Below are 24,423 nucleotides of genomic sequence, written 5' to 3'. Positions count from 1 at the left end.
ATCCTCACCTGTGTCACGTGCAGTGGCAGTGGACAGAGAGCACAGAGCACAAATGGACTATGACAAGTAGTCCACTTCTGCTCTCAACGGTATCTATCAGTGGTTGAGTGCAACAGCAATGTGCACGTTGTTAAATGAGACAAACCTTCAGATAAACGAACAGATCAAGAGGCATTGCATAATAATCATATACTGTTATCACATCATGTCAACACCTCAAAATACAAAAAGTGTGGGTTAGTCCGCTTGTGCTCTAAGTGCCTCATATTATGGGGTGCTCCAACTGCAGAGGAATTAGCCTATTACCTACAGCACATAAAATATTTTCCAACATCCATTTTAATAGGTTTACAGCAAGTACTAGAAAAATATAAATAACTTGGGATTGGTACACATCACCTCTTTATAGGTTTCAGATCAGCCTTGGAAAAGGCTTTATGCAGGGGCACTATACTGTACAAATCAGTTCAGGTGCTGGCATGTGCATATGATATTGACATAATTGCAAGAATGCCGAGAGCAGTGAAAGAAGCCTTAACGAATTTTGAAACAGCTGCCAGAAAGATGAACCTACAGACAAACGTAGGGAAAACTAAATATATAGCAATAACAAAGATGTCATGTGTAGCGTTACTTACCGTGAATCACAGTATACCAGTAACAGTGAGATTATCCAAATGAGCCCCCATTAATAGGAAATGGTTCATTTAAGTTTGCTGCTATGTGTATTTTCTCTTACCTTGTAAACTGCAGAATAATGTCAGCCCTGAAATCTAAAAACAAATATTGTCTGCCAACAAGTGTTACAATGGCCTCGGAAAGTATCAGCTTTTCAGGAAAACTAAAGTTATGATGTACAAAGTTTTAGTGAGGGTGGTGCTAACATACAGTGTCACAGCTTGGACAAATTTTGATGAAAAGAAACTGGGCATATTGGAACTAGAGACCTTGATACCAATTCTTGGGCCAATAGGAGAAAATGGCATCTGCAGGAGGAGATGCAGTTATGAATTATATAATGTATATAGTGGACCAGACATTGTCATCTGCATTAAGATTAAAAGGATGGACTGAGCAGGACATGTGATAAGAGCAAATGATCAAGAAGATATTCAGCACACTGCCTGGAGGATCCAGGAGAGTTGGAAGATCAAAACTGAGGTGGGAGGAAGTTGTCAGAGAAAACATAAGGAAAATTGAAATTCAGAACTGAAGGAGTTTGGCACTAAACAGTGAAGAATGGAATAATCTTCTAAAAAGAAGACCAAGGCTCACAAAAGGCTGTTGTGCCAATGATGATAGCTATGAATCATATTTTCTTTAGTAAATGTTAGTGTGATACAGAATCAAATGTTGTCTGGAAGTTTCAAAGTAATTCTGAAATCAATATAACTATAAAAAATAACGATAAACACATCAAAAGGAAAATATTGTAGAAATTAATGATTAAGTCACAATCAGTTGATGAATTTTTGTATATAGGATTGCTGAAAACAATTATTGGATGGACAGCAAAAGAGAGAAACAGAAGAGTAAAAGTGACCTAGAGTTCTCTTGATAAACTAAATAGTTTTCAAAAATAATTTCCAATCTGTCTGCAAAGGAAAGTTTACAGTCATTGTGAAGTACTAGTTTTGATTTAATGACCGTTAAACATGGTCTTTTAATAGGAAAAATCATTAAAAAATTAATGAGTGGCTCTGAGGGGCAATAGAGATGTGCACACTGGGAATTATCGGGGGACAAGAGAATAAATAAATGAATCCAAAAGTAGACTGTAGTGGAAGATATAATTATGACTGCAATTAAAATGAAATGGTGGTGCTTTGGACATTTAGCATGAGTAACAGATTGTAGATGGAACAAGGAAGTTCTTCATTAGATCCCAAGAGGTAGATAAGTTGATGACTTTGGAAGGTAGATAAGTGACATTACAAAGCTAGAGCAAAAGGACATTGATAATAATGAATCATTAACGCAGTTTGTAACAGCATATTGCCATGAATGTGTTTCGTATTTCTGAAGCTTAGCTTTCATGATTTAATCTCTGGAATGTAGTGAATTCAAGACTGAAACCAGAATTTTATTCTCCAATTTCAATGAACAACATTTTTGGTCTACTGTTTCTTTGTCATACACCAATGTTTTGTGTTTAACACAGATGTTGGATTAACATCTGTACACAGTTTGGGACAGAAAAAATTGCACACAGTTTATAATAGAGAACTCTAGTGAATTTATCTTATTCCAGTACAATATAATGACCAGTGGAGGTGGACAGGGAGTTTGCTTGGTAATAGAATACTGCTTTATCTCATTGTCAGTGCATAGTTCTCTGTGGAAAGAGTGTAAAATAGTATTTTAATCCTATTATGACCTTGTCATAGCTGAACTTTTGGAATGACACTTTGTTGCTAGAAACTGCTACCACACTGAGATAAAGTCACATAAATTGTCCATTAAAAGTCTTATAAATTGTACCACTACCATATCTAGCAGACCATTTGCATGGAGATGCCACATGTTGGACAGAATGTGTATTAGGTTTTATCTAATGTTGTACATTACTAGTTCAAAAAACCATTGATAATGGTTCAATTTTACGTCATGCTCTGAGAAATAAATATTTGTTTGTGATGCTAAGCATCTGTACTCTTCCAGATACGTAAACTTGTATTTATTATTCATATAGTATGTAACCATACTTATTCAGTGATAATATAGCACAAGAACATTTAAAATCATCCCAGCCTCTATGTCGTAAAAAGTAGTTTAAAAAGTATGGCGTCATCTTATAAAATGTACCACCACTTTTCTTATATATTGTAGTGGCACATTTTAAAATAATGTTCACTATATATGTTTTTACAATTGATTTGATGTAATAATTGATTCCAACAATTGAACTGCAATATGTGTTGTCTACCTCTTCACACCTTTCATCTGCTACAGCCACTAGACCAGGGGTGTAAAGACTTGCTAGTTGCACAGGTCACAAACCACTCACTGTGACTACATAATGGTAGCAAGTTCAAAAATATCGTGCCATGAAACAAAAGAGAAAGGTCAGTGGTTAGCTACCATCAAATCAATGGCAGGCTGGTAGAGCACTTGCCCGCGAAAGGCAAAGGTCTGGAGTTCGAGTCTCGGTCAGGCACACAGTTTTAATCTGCCAGGAAGTTTCATATCAGCGCACACTCCGCTGCAGAGTGAAAATCTCATTCTGGAAACCTCCCCCAGGCTGTGGCTATGCCATGTCTCCGCAATATCCTTTCTTTCAGGAGTGCTAGTTCTGCAAGGTTCGCAGGAGAGCTTCTGTAAAGTTTGGAAGGTAGGAGACGAGATACTGGCAGAAGTAAAGCTGTGAGTAGCGGGCGTGAGTCGTGCTTCGGTAGCTCAGTTGGTAGAGCACTTGCCCGCGAAAGGCAAAGGTCCCGAGTTCGAGTCTCGGCCGGGCACACAGTTTTAATCTGCCAGGAAGTTTCATATCAGCGCACTCTCCGCTGCAGAGTGAAAATCTCATTCTGGAAGGATGATAAGGATTGCTCATCTGCTCAGAGAACCATTGACTGGGCTGTGACCATACAAAATGCTATCAGTGGCTTCTCCAAAACTGCAATCTGTCACTGGATCCAAACATTTGTCAGGATTCAGACTTCATGATGACTAAATTCAGTCCTTAATCAGAAGCTAAAAAAGAGGGAGAGAAAAAACAAGGCAAACTAATTAATGATGCACTCTTGAATCCTTCAACTTCCACAAAACAAGCACGAACTATGAGGGATATATACCTCCCTTATTCCAATTGTACACAAGATAATAAGAAGAGAAAAATCAAATGCTATTCCGATTACCAGTAGTCCTTACAAGAGGCTCCTGCTTGACAAAGAATATGAGCAAACAAAAGTAGGCCTAACAAAACTAAAACTGGCAAAACCAAAAGCTGGTTCTGCAAGATCTGTGAAGTTGATCAGGAGGAAGAAATGATTAAGTTCCTCAAATGTCATATATGGCAGTATATCTGTTGTGCAAAAGTGGCTGCAAAGAAAAAAGTTTTGTTGTGATACATGAAAATCTGAATAAGTAGCTAATATTGAAACTGTTCAGTGTAAGCCCAAAAGTAGCCTACGTAATAAAAATGTATTGAGCATTCAGATTTGCTTGTTAATGTCTTATCAATTAAAATATCCTTCGTACTACGAAAATTTCTGCATTGCTACAGTTAGAAAAATAGAAGCTTTCGAAATGTGGTGCTACAGAAGAATGCTGAAGAGTAGATGGGTAGATCACATAACTAATGATGAAGTATTGAATAGAATTGGGGAGAAGAGGAGTATGTGGCACAACTTGACAAAAAGAAGGGACCGGTTAGTAGGACATGTTCTGAGGCATCAGGGGATCACAAATTTAGCATTGGAAGGCAGCGTGGAGGGTAAAAATCGTAGAGGGAGACCAAGAGGTGAATACACTAAACAGATTCAGAAGGATGTGGGTTGCAGTAAATACTGAGAGATGAAGAAGCTTGCACAGGATAGGGTAGCATGGAGAGCTGCATCAAACCAGTCTCAGGACTGAAGACCACAACAACAACACATAGTTAGAAAATTTCTACAGGTACAATTTATAATATCAGTGATATAATTTAGAATTATATAATTTAGAACTGCAACACTTTATGCCTCTCCACCTATTGTGTTATAGCTTTTAAATCGTAGGAAATTTACTTTTGAAACTTTTGGAATGTGGGTATGAGAGAATGGGCTACACATTATTAGTATTAAATTTTAAATAATGTATATTAGATTTCAGTTGAAATGCTGAAAGTGATGTTTATGAGACTTTACCTGTATAAACTACAGACAGATGTTCAACCACATGCCACTTCTGTTCTGGTTTGACTAGCCTGAACTGTCAGTGGCTCTCAAATGTAATTTGTCTGCTGTTTTTGTATAATTTATTTTTTATTCAGTTGGACATTAGCATCAGTGACAGTGTCACTTCATGTATCGCAACATATCCACGAGACTAAGCAGAAAATAAGATATGGAACTATAAACTTCAGAACAAAAATACCCCATTGAGAGAACAGTTTTAATGCAATTAACCCTTTCACTGCTACATACATGCTCCCTGCATTCTGAGCTGCTCACCAAATACTGCTACCTATGCTAAGAGAAGGTGTTCTGGCGAAATTCTTATTGTCCTATTTTAAGAAAACTATTCAGTTAAAAAATTTGATTTTTGCCCATCTTACAGTCTGATATCTTCACTCAATAAAGGACTGAACTACTTTTCATTATGATTCATAGTTACTGGGCTGCATCAGATAAAGTAAACCATTGCACAAAATTTTAAAAGAGTCTTTAGAGGTAAAAACTCATTATGTAAACTTTGCATAGGGTTGATTTTTAGCTCATACATTGCTGTGTATGAAATGTAGATAAGATATTGAAATTTTATTTAAAAGTGAGAGCAGAATGATATCACATTTTGTTCTCGAGTTTCTGGTTTTAAAATACAATCATACAATCCTGTGCAATGCATCCCCCCCCCCCCCCTCCATACAAATGGCACCACACAAACAGGAATGTAAGTTATATGAGAGAGACCCAAAACTTGTTTTACTTGATGAGATATTGAAGTAGTTCTTTCACAACAGCAAGAGGTTGACGGAACGGGACATGTAAACACGTCATTAGTGCTTAAGGAAAACCCAGGAGCCACATTTAAACATGTCTTTAGCACATGGGGAGCAGTGGATCATGAATTAACTCACCCCAGGAGTCAAATAGCTAATAGAAAACACGCACACTTGCACACATGATTTCTCATTTTTCAAATTTTAATAATAAACAAGACAAGGAAATGGGAGATGGCCTTAACTTATTAGAAACCATGTTGTTATTTTTCTGGAATGTTTTTGGTAAACCCACACAAGGAGGGCTGGATCAGCTAAAAAAAAGGTCTTTATCAGATTTACATAAACAGCAAATGTGCTGCACACTTGTTGAATATCCGTTAAAATGCCCTACTACCATAGACAAACCATCCTAGTCCCAGAGCACCAACTGTCATTCTGCTCCCAAATGTTTACAGGTGAACCAAGACAGCACCGCTGATTTTTGTGTGGAAATTTTGTGCAGCAGTATTGTGATACCCAAGTATTAGACATTTGGGTCAATTTCTTTATATCGTCTACATGGTTTTGTTGGGCGGATGTATTTAATTTTTGTCTTTTCACAGTGAGGTCTGAACACCCACGTCTTAATGTAATGGGTGGCAAGTGTGATTAAGACTCTCAAGACAAAATAAACTTGAAAATTTTACAATTGCATTAATCACTATCTCAGTATATTCTGTCAGTTTATTTTAAACACATTTAAACTTGTGAGGCAACAGTTTGACAAGTAAGGGTGGCTGATTAACCACACAATACTTAGAGTGAATGAGGCAGCCCATCCAAATTCTGGAGGAATAGTGTAAACACAAAATTTAAGAACCATCTTACAATTATCCCATCATTGTGTGAACAGAGGATAATGCATCTGGTAGGCTAAAGTCTTCCCTCTTCTTGGAATATAACATCCAGAATGTCAAAATGTGCTGCACCGAGAGTGTCACCCCAACAAGTACAGCACTCCGTTGGGACTTCTTATCAAAAGACATGAGAGTATATTAATAAGGGGAATGCCAAAAATGCAGGCAAGTGAAAAGTAATGAGGCTGAATGGTGTCCATATGTCCTGATATCCAGTGAGGCTGTCAGAGAAAACAGAGAACTCCCATTGTCATAACGGTTCTGGAGCCATTCAAAGAAAGTCGATTGTCAGTTGTGCATAAATATCCAGATCATACAATACTAGTTGGTGGTGACTTTCACCTACCAAGTAGAGACTAGCATGTGTACTGGTTCATGCAGGGGGTACAGACAGTCAGTCTTGTGAAGTACTTTTGAAGACATTTTTTGAAAATTGTACTGAGCAACTAGTTCTGCAGCCCACACGCAATGAAGTATCCTGGATTTTGCAGCTACAAACAGGCTGGACTTTATTGATGGTGTGAGTAGAGTGTTGGGGATTAGTGATCATGATATCATAGCGATTGTGTTTACGGAAGTTAATAAATCAGTCAAGAGGACTAGGAGAGTGTTCCTGCTAGAAAGAGCAGATAAGCAGTTGTTAGCATCTCACTTAGACAATGAACTGCAATCATTTAGTTCCAGAATGATGGACATAGAGGAATTATGGGCAAAGTTTAAACAGACTGTAAGTCATGCTCTGGACAATTACGTGCCTAGTTAGTGGATTAAGGACGGAAAGTCTAATACCTTCCGCCGCGGAAGTCGAACACGCGCCAGAACAAATGGACGTGGTCAGCCCATAGAGGGCTCCGCCTCCGCGGCGGCTATTCTGCGCAGCGGCTCTCACGCAGCAAGGGCACCACCGCTACGCCACGTGCAGACAGAACCACAAAAAACGCCCTTTGCTTGCAAAAAATGAGATAGAAAATTTTATTTTTTACCTTGTGTATGTAGTTGAGAGTATGTAGAATCCAAGTTTTTGACCTCCAAAATCCTCGGGACAACTTTTTGTGGCCAAAAAACCAAGAAATTTTGGCACATTTTTCAGGTTTTTGCCTACTATTTGGAAACTATGCATCTTACTGAAAATTAAAATTGTAATATTACCAAATGAAAGAGCATTAAATTTTGTGTAAAATGACCTACTTAGATGTGAAAATTGGTGCAGCCGTTTGGCCATAATCAGTTCCCGAAGTTTGCTCATTATTACCAATTTAGCTAAAAAGTCAGCTCCAATGCCTGTAATTCAAAAACAGCTACTCCAAATAAAAAATGTCAAGGGATCAAAGTTGTAGAGCATGAAATTTTGTGTTACAAAAACATCTAGTTTTTCAGTTTTATGTACTATTAAGTGCTCGTACACTTGAACGCCGAATTAGTCTCACTTACTTGTTTTTTGTAAGTCAGAGTTATTTAATGAAATGAAATTTCCAACATGAAGTATCTATAGATCTCCCTCGATTGACATGTCTTAAAGAGCTGAGGCTGCCCTCCCCTCCATACCTTTGTTATTGTTTCCATTGTCAGCCACGCCCAGTCTTTCTGTATTGTACGACAGATGCATTCAAAATTCCTTGTGCCTTGCAAAACTCTTGATTCCTCATTTAGAGTTTACTTTCATTGTGCGGTCTGTACATTTAAAATGAGTGATCCAGATCGTACGGAATTGTGGTACATGCAATGGCTATTTGGCAGATGATGATGTGTTTAAAGTGAAACAGAAAGGACTGGAAATGCTACTGCAATTCAGTAAAGATAGGAAAATTGCAGCATATTTTAAGTTATTAAATGGTCTGGCTGAAGCAGAAGTGCTTAGTGCTTGTCAGAAGAGGCACAATAACCCAGAACTGATTAGATCGTCTTTGACAAAAGGCACTGCACCCTAAATGTCAAATCATCGCTCATCCAAAAAGGTATATGATTATGATAGCCATTTTATTGTGGCGAGGAAATGGATGTTAATTAGGAGAAACTTAGCAGACTTTCCTATGTGAAGGGAATATTGTTCATAAAGTGATGCTGTTGTTGGGGCAGCTGAAAGGCGAGATGATGACTAAACTCCTGAAGTATTGGAATGCAGGAGTTTAGTGTTAAAGATGCTCATACATTTTTTTCAGAGGGATTTTTACTGGCCAATCAGGGGTGGAGGAAACCAAGGAAGTTCTGGATCCACACAGATAGTGAAGCAATGGAAATGATTTCTTTCTAGATTGAACAACCAGAGCAGTGTTAGTTTATTTTGCAGGAGTTACAGGACCAAATCATGAATAGCTGGGAGGCAGATGTAAGGACCATAAAAACCTGACTCTTCCGGAGGTATGGTGAAAAAATAACGATTGTTGACAGAAATAAAATGAGCATGGTGGTGTGTTTCAAAAGTACAGGCTCTAAGATATTGTTTGATAGTTTCTATTACAGCAAGCTATTAGATCCATGAGAACAGTGTGCGAGAACTGTACCCGCTGTTGCAGAAATTCTTTGTGAAGATATCCGTACACAGGTCTATGATACATTGCAATCTACATCTACATCTACATTTATACTCCGCAAGCCACCCAACGGTGTGTGGCGGAGGGCACTTTACGTGCCATTGTCATTATCTCCCTTTCCTGTTCCAGTCGTGTATGGTTCGCGGGAAGAACGACTGTCTGAAAGCCTCCGTGCGCGCTCTAATCTCTCTAATTTTACATTCGTGATCTCCTCGGGAGGTATAAGTAGGGGGAAGCAATATATTCGATACTTCATCCAGAAACGCACCCTCTCCCCAACTGATGATTTCTTGTCACGTCTGATCAGTTATCCTTGAATCATTGCTCATTTCTTCGAGTCACTGATTCTGAAAAACAAACGAGAAACTCTAGATAAATGAAAAGTAAGTCACTTTTATCCATTTTCCGTCTTTTCCTTTACTTGCTCTAAAATTATGGAGGTATGTACCATCTATGCAACTAAATAAAGGCAGTTTGTTTGTTGCCATATATGTTTCGCTTCATTTATTTGGGAAGCATCATCAATGGCCTGAAACACGTTTCTTTTTATAAATAACAATATCAGCATACTATACCTATCACATAATACGTTTATTTCATGTATGAAAAGAAACATGTATTTCAGGCTACTGATGATGCTTCCCAAATAGATGAAGCGAAACGCATATGGCAACAAACGAATTGCCTTCAGTTAGCTGCATAGGCGGTACATACCTCCATGAAAAGAAAGTGCTGGTTTGTGCATGCAGTGATTTCTGCAGTAAGGCCACAGTCATTTGTATCTTCACTATTGACTGGGCTGCTCAGTTCATTCATGTACAAGAGATTTGGATGAAGATTTATTGTTGACGCTCTTAGTGCAATTGGATTCGCAGCTCCATACACGGCAGCTTACCTATTTGAGATGTCTTCAACTGTACGACCTAAGAGTACTAACATAACCAGTGAAGGATTCATCCACTTCACTTTTGATAATGGTGATTTTAACATCTGCACTATTTAAGGGTTAAACACTTTCCATTTCCATAGGAGGAATCATGGCAGTCACTCCCTACATAACCTTGGAGTCGGAAAGGAACACTGATTAGGAAAGAAGAGTTCAACTTCTAAATTTTTGTCTACAGTTGGTATACCTTAGCTGATCACCTACCAAAAAGCAATGATGGCTTAAGCAGTCTTATTATAAGGGATCTCAATTTCAATAGCCATGTTTAAAGATATTGCTCTCTGGATATGAAATTCTGTGGCTTTATGGATAATGTTTGTTCGAAAATAATGTGCCAACTGCTCTTAAATTGTCCTCCAACTTCGTACAACACAATTTATGTACCTCTTTTAACAGCATTGAAAAATTGCTTAAAACGTGGTTAACTGTGGTGTTCTGTCACTTTCGATCAGCCACATTACCTGCACGTGATGGATATGGTAAGAAGCGAAGGCAACGACATAGAACATGTCATTGTACGATTCAGTGGGTTTCACCTTCTAATGTCCTCCTCCTTGTGCTTCAGTATAATAATTGCAAGAAATGGTTTGAGAGACTTACTGTCCACAATATTTGCTGAAAACAGTTTGGATAAAGTTTTGAGTGGGTATGCGTACAGTCGAGCAGTAAGGGCTCATACACAGGTTCATGTGGTACTGTAATATTACATCTTCCTGACATTTAAGTTTTGTTTCTTAGTATTGTCATGTCTTTTTAATTGTTCATTTGTCAGGGTGTATATGACCCGGGAGATCTGGGAAAAACCCAGTAATTTTTTAGAATTCCGGGAATTTTTCATTGTTTTCTTTACCAGTTAAATTTTTGTGATTTTGACTGTTAAGAACCAATATTCTAACGAAGGATATTACTGTATCCCGCTTCTGCAGAATAATACTGCAGCAACAAAACAAAAACACACAGTTCTCATACAAGCGTCTGTGAACCAAAGTGTGTCAAAGGCTTTAGGAAGAATAGGAAGAATATGCAGTGTTTCCCAACAACAAATTGCCTCCGATGAGCAGATCTAAATTGCTCCGGTTCGGAAATATCGTAGATACGGGGCTGATGCACAGAGCAGTCTGAATTGTAATGGGGAGGTGGGTAGTCTCCACATGACCTGTGTTTACGTTTAGTGATTTCGCTATTTCCTCTTCGTTTATTGCTCTCACATTAAATGAAAACAAAACGAATTTCTGTGGCCGAGAGCTACCAAGTGAATTAAAATACGTTCATATAATTACAGAAGGCTAAAATATGTTGTTAGTTTCAGGTTTTATTTCCACCTTTCTGACAGTCAAGCATCAATCGCCTTGCAGAACAATGAAGTTATTTTTGTCGGTTTGCTAAAGAGATTTGGCTTTTATTAATCTTTTGCGCTGAGGCAGTCAGTTTATTTGAAACGAAGTGTTTCATTTCACCTGTTGGCTAGTTTCAACTGTTCGCTGCATTTCAAGTGCACGTTTTCCATCTTATGGCTCGTATGGCATTATGCCATAATAAAGAACCAAACATGAGATAATACAGTACTGGTACTCCAGAAAATTTACATCCGAATCTGGACATACGATTGTGCACTTTAAGCCGAATTATGCATTTTAGTATGGTTCACAAAATTCTGATGCTCTTGAAGTATCCTTTGAGGTCTTGTTTCGTTTATGACATAATGCAAGATCTTTTAATGTTTTACACGTACGAACATGCGAGCTTCCTGCGTCGTCGTAGCTGCGCAGGCGCAGTGTCGCCTTTTATCTGGCGCTCTCTGGCGACTGCTGAAACGTACCAATTTCTAACAGATAATGGGAAAATATTGCAAATGGTGATTTGAAAAGTGTTACTTTCAAATTAAATTTCCGTGCGAGAATGTACGATGAATTTCTTAAATCGCAGAACGTTTGACTCTCATTTAAAAATCAACTTTTTAAGGAAGACCATCTAGAAGAATTTCGAGCCCAGAAGATCAGACGTTTATGGCGTTATTAAAAATTTTACGGGCACATTTGTGTGATGTATCTTAAAGTGTAACACGCGCAAAAAGATCATCATTATATGTGGAAGCTTAGCTTCTCTTGCAGCTTATTAATCTTCGAGACCAATATTATTTGTGAAAGCTTTGTTTTTATTATAGCAACCCTATGTTTATTAATTTAAACCATTAACTTTTCTTTTTTGTGTGTTCGCACTACTAAAGATTGATCTTTGCTATTGGTTGACTACGTCACGTGTCCTATGCTGTCATCGGCTGGCGAGATCACGTGATATGAGCTATGACTGGCTTACAAAAGCGCGTTGTAATCTCGATTTCATTGCTTTGTAAAGTAACATGCTGTGTTTGGTGGAATTCGAATTTATACCTCCGTGACACGAAAAAATGCAGCGTACATGTTGCTGCACATCAAAGATCTTTCCAAAGCGTGTTTTTTCCCCTCTGGGTTTCGTTTTCTAAAGTGACGGCAAATTCTACGTCTGTGTAGAAAACCATAAACATTCTAAGGATTAATAAGTTTTACAGTGCCGAGGAAAAGTATACTGTCACTTAACATGGAAAAAGTGTAATTTCACCCGGGAGAAAGTGTATTTTCAACCGGGAAATCCGGGAATTTTTTTTTCTTTGTCCATGTATACACCCTGTTTGTACAAATTTTTATATTACTTGTACTAAAATACATATTGGCCTTTACTATGTATTTGGTTTTCACTTTAGCAACTCAAATCATACCATTTAAGGCACAGATAAAAATGAATAAAAATACACATCAATAGCATATTAAAAAGATATACAGAGAAAACATATATGTGCTTAATAAAGAGCCGTCTTCCTACTGAACATTTCATTTCATTGCATACCTTTTACTTACAATACAGAAGAACAAAATGGAATTACTTTGGCTTTCAAGTGTATGAGTGCATAACAGTGCCTAAACCTGAAAAAAAAACTAGATACTTTTGTAACATGAAATTTCATGCTCTACAACTCTGATAACATGACTTTTTTCATTTGTAGTAGCTATATTTGAGTTACAGGAATTGGAGCTGATTCTCTGGCCAAGGTGGTAAAAATGGACGAACTTGGACAACTGACTGCGGCCAGACAGCTACACCGATTTTGATATCCAAGTAGGCATTCGACACAAAAATTTAATGCTCTTCATTTTGGTAACAGCAAAATTTTCTGTAGGTTGCACAGTTTCCAAATAATAGATGAAAACCTGAAAAAAGTGCCAATTTCTCTCTCTCTCTCTCTCTCTCTCTCTCTCTCTCTCTCTTTTTTGCCACAAAATTGTCCTGAAGGTTTTTGAGGTCAAAAACTTAGATTCAACATACTCTCAACTATATGCACAGGATAAAAAAATTAAATCTTCTACATCTTTTTTGCAAGCAAAAAGTGCCTCATTACTGGACTAATACACATCCCTGGCAAAGAGAAACAACTGAAAGAGTTGAAAACAAATAAGTCACCACGTCTGCATGGAACCCCAGTTCAATTTTACAAAGAGTACACTATGTCGTTGGCCCCTTACTTAGTCTGCATTTATCACAAATCTCTTGGCCAGCAGAAAGTGCCAAGTGACGAAAAAACTACAGGTGACTTCTGTATATGAGAAGAGTAAAAGAACAGACCCACAAAATTACAGATCAATATCCACATTGGTGAGCTCCAGAATTCTAGATCATATTCTGAGTCTGAATTTAATAAATTTTCCAGAGACTGAAACAAAGGAAGCATCACTTGTACGAAACCCAGCTTGCTCTTTTCTCACACGATATATTGCGAACTGTGGATGAAGGGCAAAAGACATATTCCATACTGCAGACTGTTAACGGAGGTATGAGCATACAGAATAGGTCCCAGACACGTGAATGGCTCAAAGACCACTTAAGTAATATAACCCAGTATGTTGTCCTCGATGGTGAGCATCCAGCGGAGGCAGGAGTAGCATCAAGAGTGCCCCAGGGATGTGTGATAGGACTGTTGCTGTTTTCTACATACATAAATGATGTGGCAGACAGTGTGGGCAGCAATCTGCAGTTGTTCATTGATGATTCTGTCATGTACAAAAATGTGTCAAAGATAAGTGACTGTAGGTTGATATAAGATGACCACGACAAAATTTCAGGTTGGTGTGATCAATGGCAGCTGGATCTTAATGTAAAATAATGTGATTTAATGCGGATGAGTAGGATAAACAAACCCAGAACATTTGGATATAGCATTATTAGTGTCCGCTTGACTCAGTCACGTCATTTCAAAATCTGGGCGTAATGTTGTGAAGCGATATGAAATGAAATGAGCATGATTGTGGTTTGGAAGGCGAATGGCCAACCATTGTTTATTGGGAGAATTTTAGGAAAGTGTACTTCATCTGTAAAGGAGGTTGCATATAGGATACAAGTGTGACCTAGTCTTGAGTACTGCTTGAGTGTTTTGAATCCGCACCAGGTCAGATTGAAAGAAGACATTGAAGCAATTCAGAGGCGAGCTGCTAGATTTGTTACCAGTAGATTTGATCAGCATGTAAGTGTTATGTACATGTTTTGGGAGCTTAAGTGAGAATCCCTGGAGGGAAGAAGACATTAATTTCAAGGAACACTACTGAGAATGTTTAGAGAACTGGCATTTGAAGCTGCTGCCACACAATTCCACTGTCATCAACATACATTGTGCATAGGGTCCACAAAGATAAGACACGAGAAATTTAGACTCATATGGAGGAATATAGACAGTCATTTTTCCTTCACTCTATCTGCAAGTGGAACAGGAAATGAAATACATGGTACCCTCCACCATGGACCGTAAAATGGCTTGCCGAGTGTGTATATGGATGAAAATGTAGACTGGATGTCATAAGACCTCGTCTACTCCAATATCTCCTTGATCACTCACAGCTCAGCATATTACATCAAAAGTAGCTGGTTCTGTATGTAAGCTCTAAGAACACAGAGCAGCATACTTTTCTTGCTGTATTCAACTATATGTAAGTTCAATTTCACCCTGAAGTACATACATCTTTTTTAAGAACAGATATGTTCTGTCCCACTGAGTTACTCTAGTTATTCCTTTCTCAGAAAATCATATGGGATCATCCCTTGACAATTGTTACTAAACATTTGGTGTGTAAACTGTGCAATCTAGAACTGATGAGTGAACACTCTGGCATATAGTTTTACACCATTAGCAGTTGCTGCCAAATAGTTTGGGAATCCCAAAAATAAGACGTATAAATAAAGAAATCACAATGATTTATAGATCAGCATAAAACTTATTATTGTTACAAGTAATAAATTAAATTAAAAACATCCATTTCATAAAAATAACAATTTTGTTTGTTTTTGTTTCAGCAGAATGGAAATAGACAAAATCTTGAATCTTAGCAAAGTGCCACAAAAACAATGTTGAACATATTAATTACATACACTGGACCACATTTTTATTTTGCAGCTACAGCATTTTTTTTTTTTTTTTACAAATAGTTTCTCTTCAAGCCTTCTTTTTAGGTTTAACAAATGTTCTTGTTCTCTTTATTCTTCTACGACTAATCTCCAATTTATGTAGCTCTGACTGAATTTCTGAAAATATTTCCCTCTGTTCTTCTTCTGGTATAGTTGCCCTAAAAGTAAGTTAAACATATGTTTTAAAATTTCACCAAAGGAGTCAAAAGTACTCCCACCACTTTTTAACTTTTTTTTTTAAGAAAATGCTCAATATTTTCAAAATAACTACTTTTGACGTACCTGTATTGTTTCATCAGATCATACTTTTCCCAGGGTGTAGCCAACTCTGCAGCACGCTTAATATGTTTCTCTGGTATATCAAGGCTCTCTACACCTTTCAAATCTTTTCTTTCCCAGCGATCATGCCATGGGCGTGGCTTTAATTTTACCTGTGAGTAAACAATATTTGTACTTAGTTTGTGAATTCAATAAATGTTTTTAGAGATTGATTACATTTTATTTGACAGTCTGCAAACTTAATTATCAGATACACAGTTGAATTACTAAATAACATTTTATTAATAATGAAGGCAACAGTGGGAATACTCTGTATGGTAAATTTTAAATATTCATTGTGCCCTCTCTGTGTTGAAGGTGAGAAGCTCAGTCAGAAGTTAACAGCTTTTCCCAGCCGATATGATAACACTGATCGACATGGGTTCTATTTCTGATATTAAAGTATGTGCTTCTAGACCATTTTACCGTGGTAAATTCAAATATGTAAACAAAATATCGTTGTCAGAGATACTTTTTATGTAATATGTATATATATGTATATTCACACAATTCATGGCAAACACAGAGACGTTATAGACAAATACGGGTATGTTGCCGCATCCAGTAGTGATAGAACATGATAATTTCTTGTGCAACAGCAGGTGGGAAGAATCAGACATCATTAAGTTATCCCCTGCCACATCTATGTCATTAAGACCACCTGAAACATCTCATTAACTCGAACGGCGACAGCCTGTCACTGCCTCGGCAGTAAAGCTTCACGCCTCCTAGAGGCAGGTGCATCGAGTTTACAACAGTGGTGTTAGCCACAATTTGTGTCAGCCTTAACGAGTGGGTGTTTTGGCTGACAAGTAACTGTCTGTCATATTTCCGAGCACGGAAACTGATTGAACCTGGTGCTGAAGGTAAAACGACTGCTTGTTTTTGCACAGCAGCGTTCCTCTAGTTCCCTACTATTAATTTAATACAGGTGTATTACCAAAGTGGTATTTTTAAATTTGCAGAAATGCCACATCGTCGTGGATGTCGATATAAGCCGGACAACTTCTGCTACATCTGTGGGAAGTTCACTTTTGCCAGAAATAGGAAGAAAATTTCTTCAGTCATAAAGAAAGCATACAAACATTACTTTGGAGTAGAGGTAGGAGACCAAGATAAAGAATGGGCACCACATTTCTGCTGTGCTACATGTTACTACAAACTAATTCAGTGGTGGAAAGGTAAAGAGAACGTGGCATTGTTTGCTGTTCCCATGGTGTGGAGGGAGCCTAAGGACCATGTTACTGATTGTTATTTCTGTCTAACAAAAATTCAGGGTTTTACAAACAAAAAGTCGAAGAGGCACATTGTTTGCCCAGATCTGCCTTCAGCGAGAATGCCAGTGCAGCATTCCGACAACCTTCCAGTACCTTCAAGAGCTCGAGGTCAAATTTCAAGTGACACTGAAATAAGTAGTACTGAAGAAATCACAGATGATGATTCTTTATATCACTGCACAAGTGAATCATCACCACATTTGTTAACACAGGCAGATTTAAATCATTTAGTACGTGATCTAGGACTAAGTAAACAAAAGGCGCAGCTGCTTGGTTCAAGATTACAAGAGTATAATCTACTGCACCAAAGTACTAAAATCAGTGTGTTCAGGCACAGAGAACATGCCTTTATTTCTTATTTTTCAACTGACGAAGCACTGACATTTTGCAATGACGTTGCTGGCGTGATGAAAGTGCTGAACTTCACTTATATTTCACAGGAGTGGAGACTTTTCATAGATGTATCGAAAACAAGTCTGAAGGGTGTTTTGCTCCATAACGGAAATAAAATACCCTCTGTTCCAGTAGCTTACACTAGTTTGACAAAAGAGAATTACGAATTTGTACAAAGGATGCTAAATTCATTAAAATACAATGAACACAAATAGAAAATATGTGCAGATTTCAAGGTAATTGCTATGGTACTGGGAATGCAACAAGGCTACACAAAGTATGCCTGTTTTCTTTGCGAGTGGGATAGTCGAGACCGAAATTCTCACTACGTGAAAAAGAAATGGCCTAGGCGAAGATGGAAAGTTGGCAAAAAGAACGTACAACGCGAAAGTCTGGTAGCTCCTGAATATATACTACTTCCACCGCTTCACATCAAACTTAGCCTGATGAAACAATTCGTGAAGGCCATGGATCCAACAGGCTGTGGGTTTGCATATCTAGCTACCAAATTCCCCCGACTTTCAGCTGCAAAAATAAAGGAAGGTGTATTTGTGGGCCCACAAATCAGGGAGCTGCAGAAAGATGCAAATTTTGAAGCATGTTTAACTGATAAAGATAAAACCGCATGGGACTGTTTCAAGATGGTGTCGGAAAACTTCCTCGGAAGAAGAGCTACTAACTACAAAGCAATGGTGAAGGATATGATCAAAGCATATCAGGATTTGGGGTGCAATATGTCTTTGAAAGTACATATGATGGACTCTCATCTGGACTACTTCACAGAGAGTTGTAGTGACATATCGGATGAACATGGGGAAAGATTCCATAAAGACATTTCTACCATAGAAAGGCACTATGAAGGGAAGTGGGTACCTTCTATGTTAGCAGATTATTGCTGGAATATCATTCGAGAGAAGAAAGATTCACAATACAAGAGAAAAAAAGTGATGTGCATTACAGTGCAGTGGCTCATTGTTTGTCAATTTTCTGTAATTTCTCATGTCAAATAAATGCTTCAAAGTGTATACACAAAGGTTACTGTGTTATATGTTAGATTCCACCCTCCATTAATGTGATGAACTTATAACATCATAAAGATGTGCATTTGTTTGTCGAATTTCACCTCACGTTTGCTGCACTATATCAGAAACTGAAAAGAGAAATAAAATTGTGATTACTCATAAACTATCCCTGACAGAAAAACACCAAAAACAGTTTTCAATTCAGCACTCAAAATACAACTAGGATCACAATATTTTTAATCAGAAATAGATCAATTTTTTTTTTTTTTTTTTTTTTTTTTTTTTTTTTTTTTTTTTTTTTTTTTTTAAGAACAGTGTAATTTGATAGATGAAAGGAGTCACGAAGTTGTACTAATTTCTCTCAGATTGAGTCGTTTTATCTGTACCAAACTTATAACTCTTCTCCATGTTGTAAGTTAACACATATGCTGCATGCTTAAGCATGAGCCATTAATCAATGAAGTTCAAACTTGTAAGTGTGCTTGTGCTACCAACCAAAATCATTCTCAAGGAAAATATTGTGTTCTATATTTGTGTAATACTGTGTACTGTAGTGTAACATATCACTTTGGTGAAGTGATGTGTTACACAGCTTTTACCGAACTGATGAATGATGATCTTCACAGTAAAAGCCACGTTTAAGTAACAAGTTAGTATATTATGCTGTTTAGAAGCTTGTTTTCTTACTGTGCACGTAATCTGGAGCTGGATAGACACAGCATATCTGCAAGCTGAGATGATGATAGAAATCTCACATTGCATCATAATATCTGCTGTTTGGGTGGCTTACTCTGTGTTGTCTGCTCCTGCCATGCAGATATGGCACACTTGATGGAAGAAGGATGTCAATGGCAATCACAATAATTTCATTGATATCTGGAGAGTCTTAAGATCTCATTTGCCAGCTGTCTTTCAAGAGAAAAGAAATGTCACTTACTGTCAAATGAGATTATATTGAGTTAACAACAATGTAGGAAAAGAAAGATTGCAACTTACCGTAAAGAAGACACATCACATTGTAGACAGGCACAATTAAATGACACTCAACTCATAGCTTCCAGCCCCCCCCCCCCTTACACCACACATCACACACACCCCGACTGCTAACTCCAGCATGTAGGACCGGTGAGCTAATGTACTGATACAGCTCATTTGTCTTAAATATATTATGAGACGTCTGAATACTGTCATGAAATGAGAATATTGTAATGAATCGGTCAAAATATTGATATTAACAAAGAAGGCCTTATCATTATTTATTGGAAGATTAAGATCTTTGTCAGACCTTTTCCGCTTCCAGCACATAAGAAGTTACATACAGAGATGAAGTCTACAGTTATGAGGACATACATGGTTACTCTGATGTTGCCATTCAAATATAGGAGGCCAGAATTATTAATTAATGGCAATTGGAAATTTATTCACAGGTACAGCATATTATGTCACGTAACCTATGCTGTACTTCAACTGGCGCAGTCACACGCGGATCATGTGACAAGCTTATAAGCATTATTTCAAACAATCTTGATAGCACCTCTGATTTATTCTCTATGCAAAGAAACTACAAGTGAAACAGTGAGCAAATGCCCATCTTGGGTGAATAACGAAAACTTTGGCTTTGAAAGCATCGAATCAATTATAAAACATTGAACAAGACCTTCAGATATTACTCATATGGAAAAAAAGGAAATTCTCTGGAAATTTTAATAATACTCATTATAAAACAAAATGCTCACTAGTTATGTAATCAAATAGCAGTTCAGACAGAATTCAGGATTGTTTGGACAATCTACAATCATATGGTGTGTCAATACATTTGCTCGGTTCAGTGTAATTTTTACAACTTTTCCTCATGGCTCACTTTTCCCCTTCAGCTGGTTTCTGCTTTTTCACTCTGTGTGTGTTATGCCATGTCTTTCTCAAATATCTTGGAATTTCCATTGGAGGAAGTACTCCCTTTATTATCTTTATTCTGTAATCATACAGCATCATTTTACCTCCCCTCCCCTCCTCCTCCGAGTACTTGTTGTACAGATAATGTGATTTTAAAAGCAGCAAGTCAGTTACATATAAGAATGGTTTTGGACCAGCAGATGATCCTCCATTCACATAAATAATCTGGACCATACCAAGGACCATATCTGGTCCTTCCTATCAGTCCCACACATATTCATGTAGTACTGGCAGCAGTTTCAAAATCAGTATTTGCAGCAGTTTCAAGACCATTTGCTACTGTGAATTTGACACCTGTACCATTGTACACTCTAAGAGAAAAAAATAATGGTGTACCATTACAGAAATATCCAAATGCGATGGAAACTGGTAGAAGTGAGAACATGTACAGGCAAACAAATGATTACAATTTCAGAAAAATTGGGTTATTTATTCAAGAGAAAGAGTTTCACAAGCTGAGCAAATCAATAACACATTGGTCCACCTCTGGCCCTTATGGAAGCAGTTATTCGGCTCAGCATTGATTGACAGAGTTGCTGGATGTCCTCCTGAGGGATATTGTGCCTAATTATGTTCAACTGGTGTGTTAAGAGCATCAAAATCTCACACTGCTTCAAATGTTCTCAATTGGGCAGAGACCCAGCGACCTTGCTGGGTGAAGAAGGGTTTGACAAGCAATAGAAACTCACTCTCTGTATGGCTGAGCATTATTTATATCTACATCCATACTCCACAAGCCACCTGATGGTGTGTGGTGGAGGGTAGCTTGAGTACCTCTATCGGTTCTCCCTTCTATTCCAGTCTCGTATTGTTTGTGGAAAGAAAGATTGTCGGTATGCCTCTGTGTGGGCTCTAATCTCTCTGATTTTATCCTCATGGTCTCTTCACGAGATATACGTAGGAGGGGGCAATATACTGCTTGACTCCTCGGTGAAGATATGTTCTCGAAACTTCAACAAAAGCCCATACCGAGCTGCTGAGCGTCATCTGCATAAAGCTTTCGTGATTACTAAATGATCCTGTAAGAAGCACGCTGCTCTCCATTGAATCTTCTCTATCTCTTCTATCAACCCTATTTGGTACGGATCCCACACCGGTGAGCAGTATTCAAGCAGTGGGTGAACAAGTGTTCTGTAACCTACTTCCTTTGTTTTCAGACTTCATTTCCTTAGGATTCTTCCAATGAATCTCAGTCTGGCATCTGCTTTACCGACGATTAATTTTATATTGTCATTTCATTTTAAATCACTCCTAATGCCTACTCCCAGATAATTTATGGAATTATCTGCTTCCAGTTGCTGACCTGCTATATTGTAGCTAAATGATAAAGGATCTGTCTTTCTACGTATTAGCAGCACATTACACTTGTCTACACTGAGATTCGATTGCCATTCCCTGCACCATGCGTCAATTCGTTGCAGATCCTCCTGCATTTCAGTACAATTTCCCATTGTTACAACCTCTCGATATACTACAGCATCATCCGCAAAAAGCCTCAGTGAACTTCCGATGTTATCCACAAGGTCATTTATATATATTGTGAATAGCAACAGTCCTACGACACTCCCCTGTGGCACACCTGAAATCACTCTTACTTCAGAAGACTTCTCTCCTTTGAGAATGACATGCTGCATTCTTTTATCTAGGAACTCTTCAATCCAATCACACAATTGGTCTGATAGTCCATATGCTCTTACTTTGTTCATTAAACAACTGTGGGGAACTGTATCAAACTCCTTCCGGAAGTCAAGAAGCACGGCATCTACCGGAACCCGTGTCTATGGCCCTCCGAGTCTCATGGACGAATAGTGCAAGCTGGGTTTCACACGATCGTCTCTTTCGAAACCCATGCTGATTCCTACAGAGCAGATTTCTAGTCTCCAGAAAAGTCATTATACTCTCCAGAAAAGTAATTATACCCTATAACATAATACATGTTCCAAAATTCTACAACTGATCGACGTTAGAGATATAGGTCTACAGTTCTGCACATCTGTTCAACATCCCTTCTTGAAAACGGGGATAACCTGTGCTCTTTTCCAATCTTTTGGAACATTACACTCTTCTAGAGATCTGCAGTACACCACTGCAAGAAGGGGGGCAAGTTCCTTCACATACTCTGTGCAAAATCGAACTGGTATCCCATCAGGCCCAGCGGCCTTTCCTCTTTTGAGCAATTTTAATTGTTTTTCTATTTTAACTGTTTTTCTATCCCTCTGGCATCTATTTCTATATCTACCATTTTGTCATCTGTGCGATGATCTAGAGAAGGAACTACAGTGCAGTCTTCCTCTGTGAAACAGTTTTGGAAAAAGACATTTAGTATCTTGGCCTTTAGTCTGTCATCCTCTGTTTCAGTCCCATTTTGGTTACAGAGTGTCTGGACATTTTGTTTTGATCCACCTACCGCTTTGATATAAGACCAAAATTTCTTAGGATTTTCTGCCAAGTCAGTACATAGAACTTTTCTTTCGAATTCGTTGAATGCCTCTCGCATAGCCCTCTTCACACTACATTTCGCTTGATGTAATTTTTGTTTGTCTGCAAGGCCTTGGCTATTTTATGTTTGCAGTTAAGTTCTCTTTGCTTCCATAGCAGTTTTCCAACTCAGTTGTTGTACCACAGTGGCTCTTTTCCATCTCTTATGATCTTGCTTGGCACATACTCATCTAATGCATGTGGTATGATGGTTTTGAACTTTGTCCACTCAATACTATCTGCATTTGAGATAAAACTTTTGTGTTGAGCCGTCAGGTACTCTGAAATCTGCTTTTTGTCACTTTTGCTAAACATAAAAGTCTTCCTACCTTTTTTAATATTTCTATTTACGGCTGAAATCACTGATTCTGTAACTGCTTTATTATCACTGATTCCCTGTTCTGCGTTAACTGTTTCAGATAGTTCAGGTCTGCTTGTCACCATGAGGTCTAATATGTTATCGCAACGAGTCGGTTCTCTGTTTAACTGCTCAAGGTAGTTTTCAGATAAAGCACTAAAAAAATTGCACTGGTTCTTTGTCCCTGCCACCCGTTATAAATGTTTGAGTCTTGCTGAAATGTAAATACAGGATGACTTCCCATGAAATGCAACAAAAAAAGGCATAGGATATCGTCGACGTATCGCTGTGCTGTAAGGGTGCTACTATGAAAACAAATGATACCCCAGACAATCACTCCTGGTTGATGGGCGACTCCAGACACATCTCCGCTAGTCATAGGGGCTCAATTCCAAACGGGACTGATCACTGTTGACAATCCTGCTCCAGTCATTCAGATTACAGGGCAAAGACATGTCTGGAGATGCCCTGGAAGCGGTGGGATACCAACCTGACTTTCGCCTGCCACATGGCCTGACAACCATCAGTGATGGCCTGGGGTGCCATTTTTTTTTTATAACAGGACCCCTATGTTTGTAATCTGTGGCACCCTTACAGCACAGTTGTACACTGACGATATTCTACACCCTGTTTTGTTGTCCTTTATGGCAAGCCATCCTGGACGTACATTTCAGCAAGATAATGTCTGCCCGCATACTGACAGTTTCTACTGCTTATCTTTGTGCTTACCATACCTTACCTTGACCAGTAATGTTGCTGGACTCTCTCCCGACCTGAGAATGTCTGGAGGATTATGGGGAGGAATCTCCAACCAGCTCTGGACTTCGATGCTCTAACGCACCAGTGTGTGTGTGTGTGTGTGTGTGCGTGCGTGCGCGTATGCGCATGTGTGCGTGCGCGCGCGTATGCGCATGTGTGCGCGCGCGCGCGCATATGCGCATGTGTGCGCGCGCGCGCATATGCGCATGTGTGCGCGCGCGCGCATATGCGCATGTGTGCGCGCGCGCATATGCGCATGTGTGCGCGCGCGCATATGCGCATGTGTGCGCGCGCGCGCCTATGCGCATGTGTGCGCGCGCGCGCCTATGCGCATGTGTGCGCGCGCGCATATGCGCATGTGTGC

The 24,423-nt window shown here is 38.5% G+C and overlaps 1 protein-coding gene and 1 non-coding gene across 3 annotated transcripts in view; one reads left to right on the top strand and one right to left on the bottom strand.

Moving 5' to 3' along the window:
• The first annotated feature begins 3,384 nt into the window (after positions 1–3,384).
• Trnas-cga (transfer RNA serine (anticodon CGA)) lies at positions 3,385–3,459 on the top strand. The gene has a single exon. It is a non-coding gene; the product is annotated as a tRNA-Ser (tRNA).
• A 12,008-nt stretch (positions 3,460–15,467) lies between these two features.
• Positions 15,468–24,423, bottom strand: part of LOC126165143 (39S ribosomal protein L19, mitochondrial) — an 83,899-nt gene continuing 74,943 nt past the window's right edge. For both annotated transcript variants that reach the window (XM_049920296.1, XM_049920297.1), the window contains 2 exons: positions 15,784–15,932; positions 15,468–15,659 (listed from right to left, as the gene is read on the bottom strand). In XM_049920296.1, the coding sequence (XP_049776253.1) occupies positions 15,530–15,659; positions 15,784–15,932 (279 nt within the window). In that variant the 3' untranslated portion in view covers positions 15,468–15,529. The remainder of the gene's footprint in view (positions 15,660–15,783; positions 15,933–24,423) is intronic.

Source organism: Schistocerca cancellata, chromosome 1 (assembly GCF_023864275.1).
Source record: "Schistocerca cancellata isolate TAMUIC-IGC-003103 chromosome 1, iqSchCanc2.1, whole genome shotgun sequence".
NCBI classification, from domain to species: Eukaryota; Metazoa; Arthropoda; class Insecta; order Orthoptera; family Acrididae; genus Schistocerca; species Schistocerca cancellata.
Note: the sequence above shows the minus strand (reverse complement) of the source record. Positions and strands in the feature narration are given on the sequence as shown.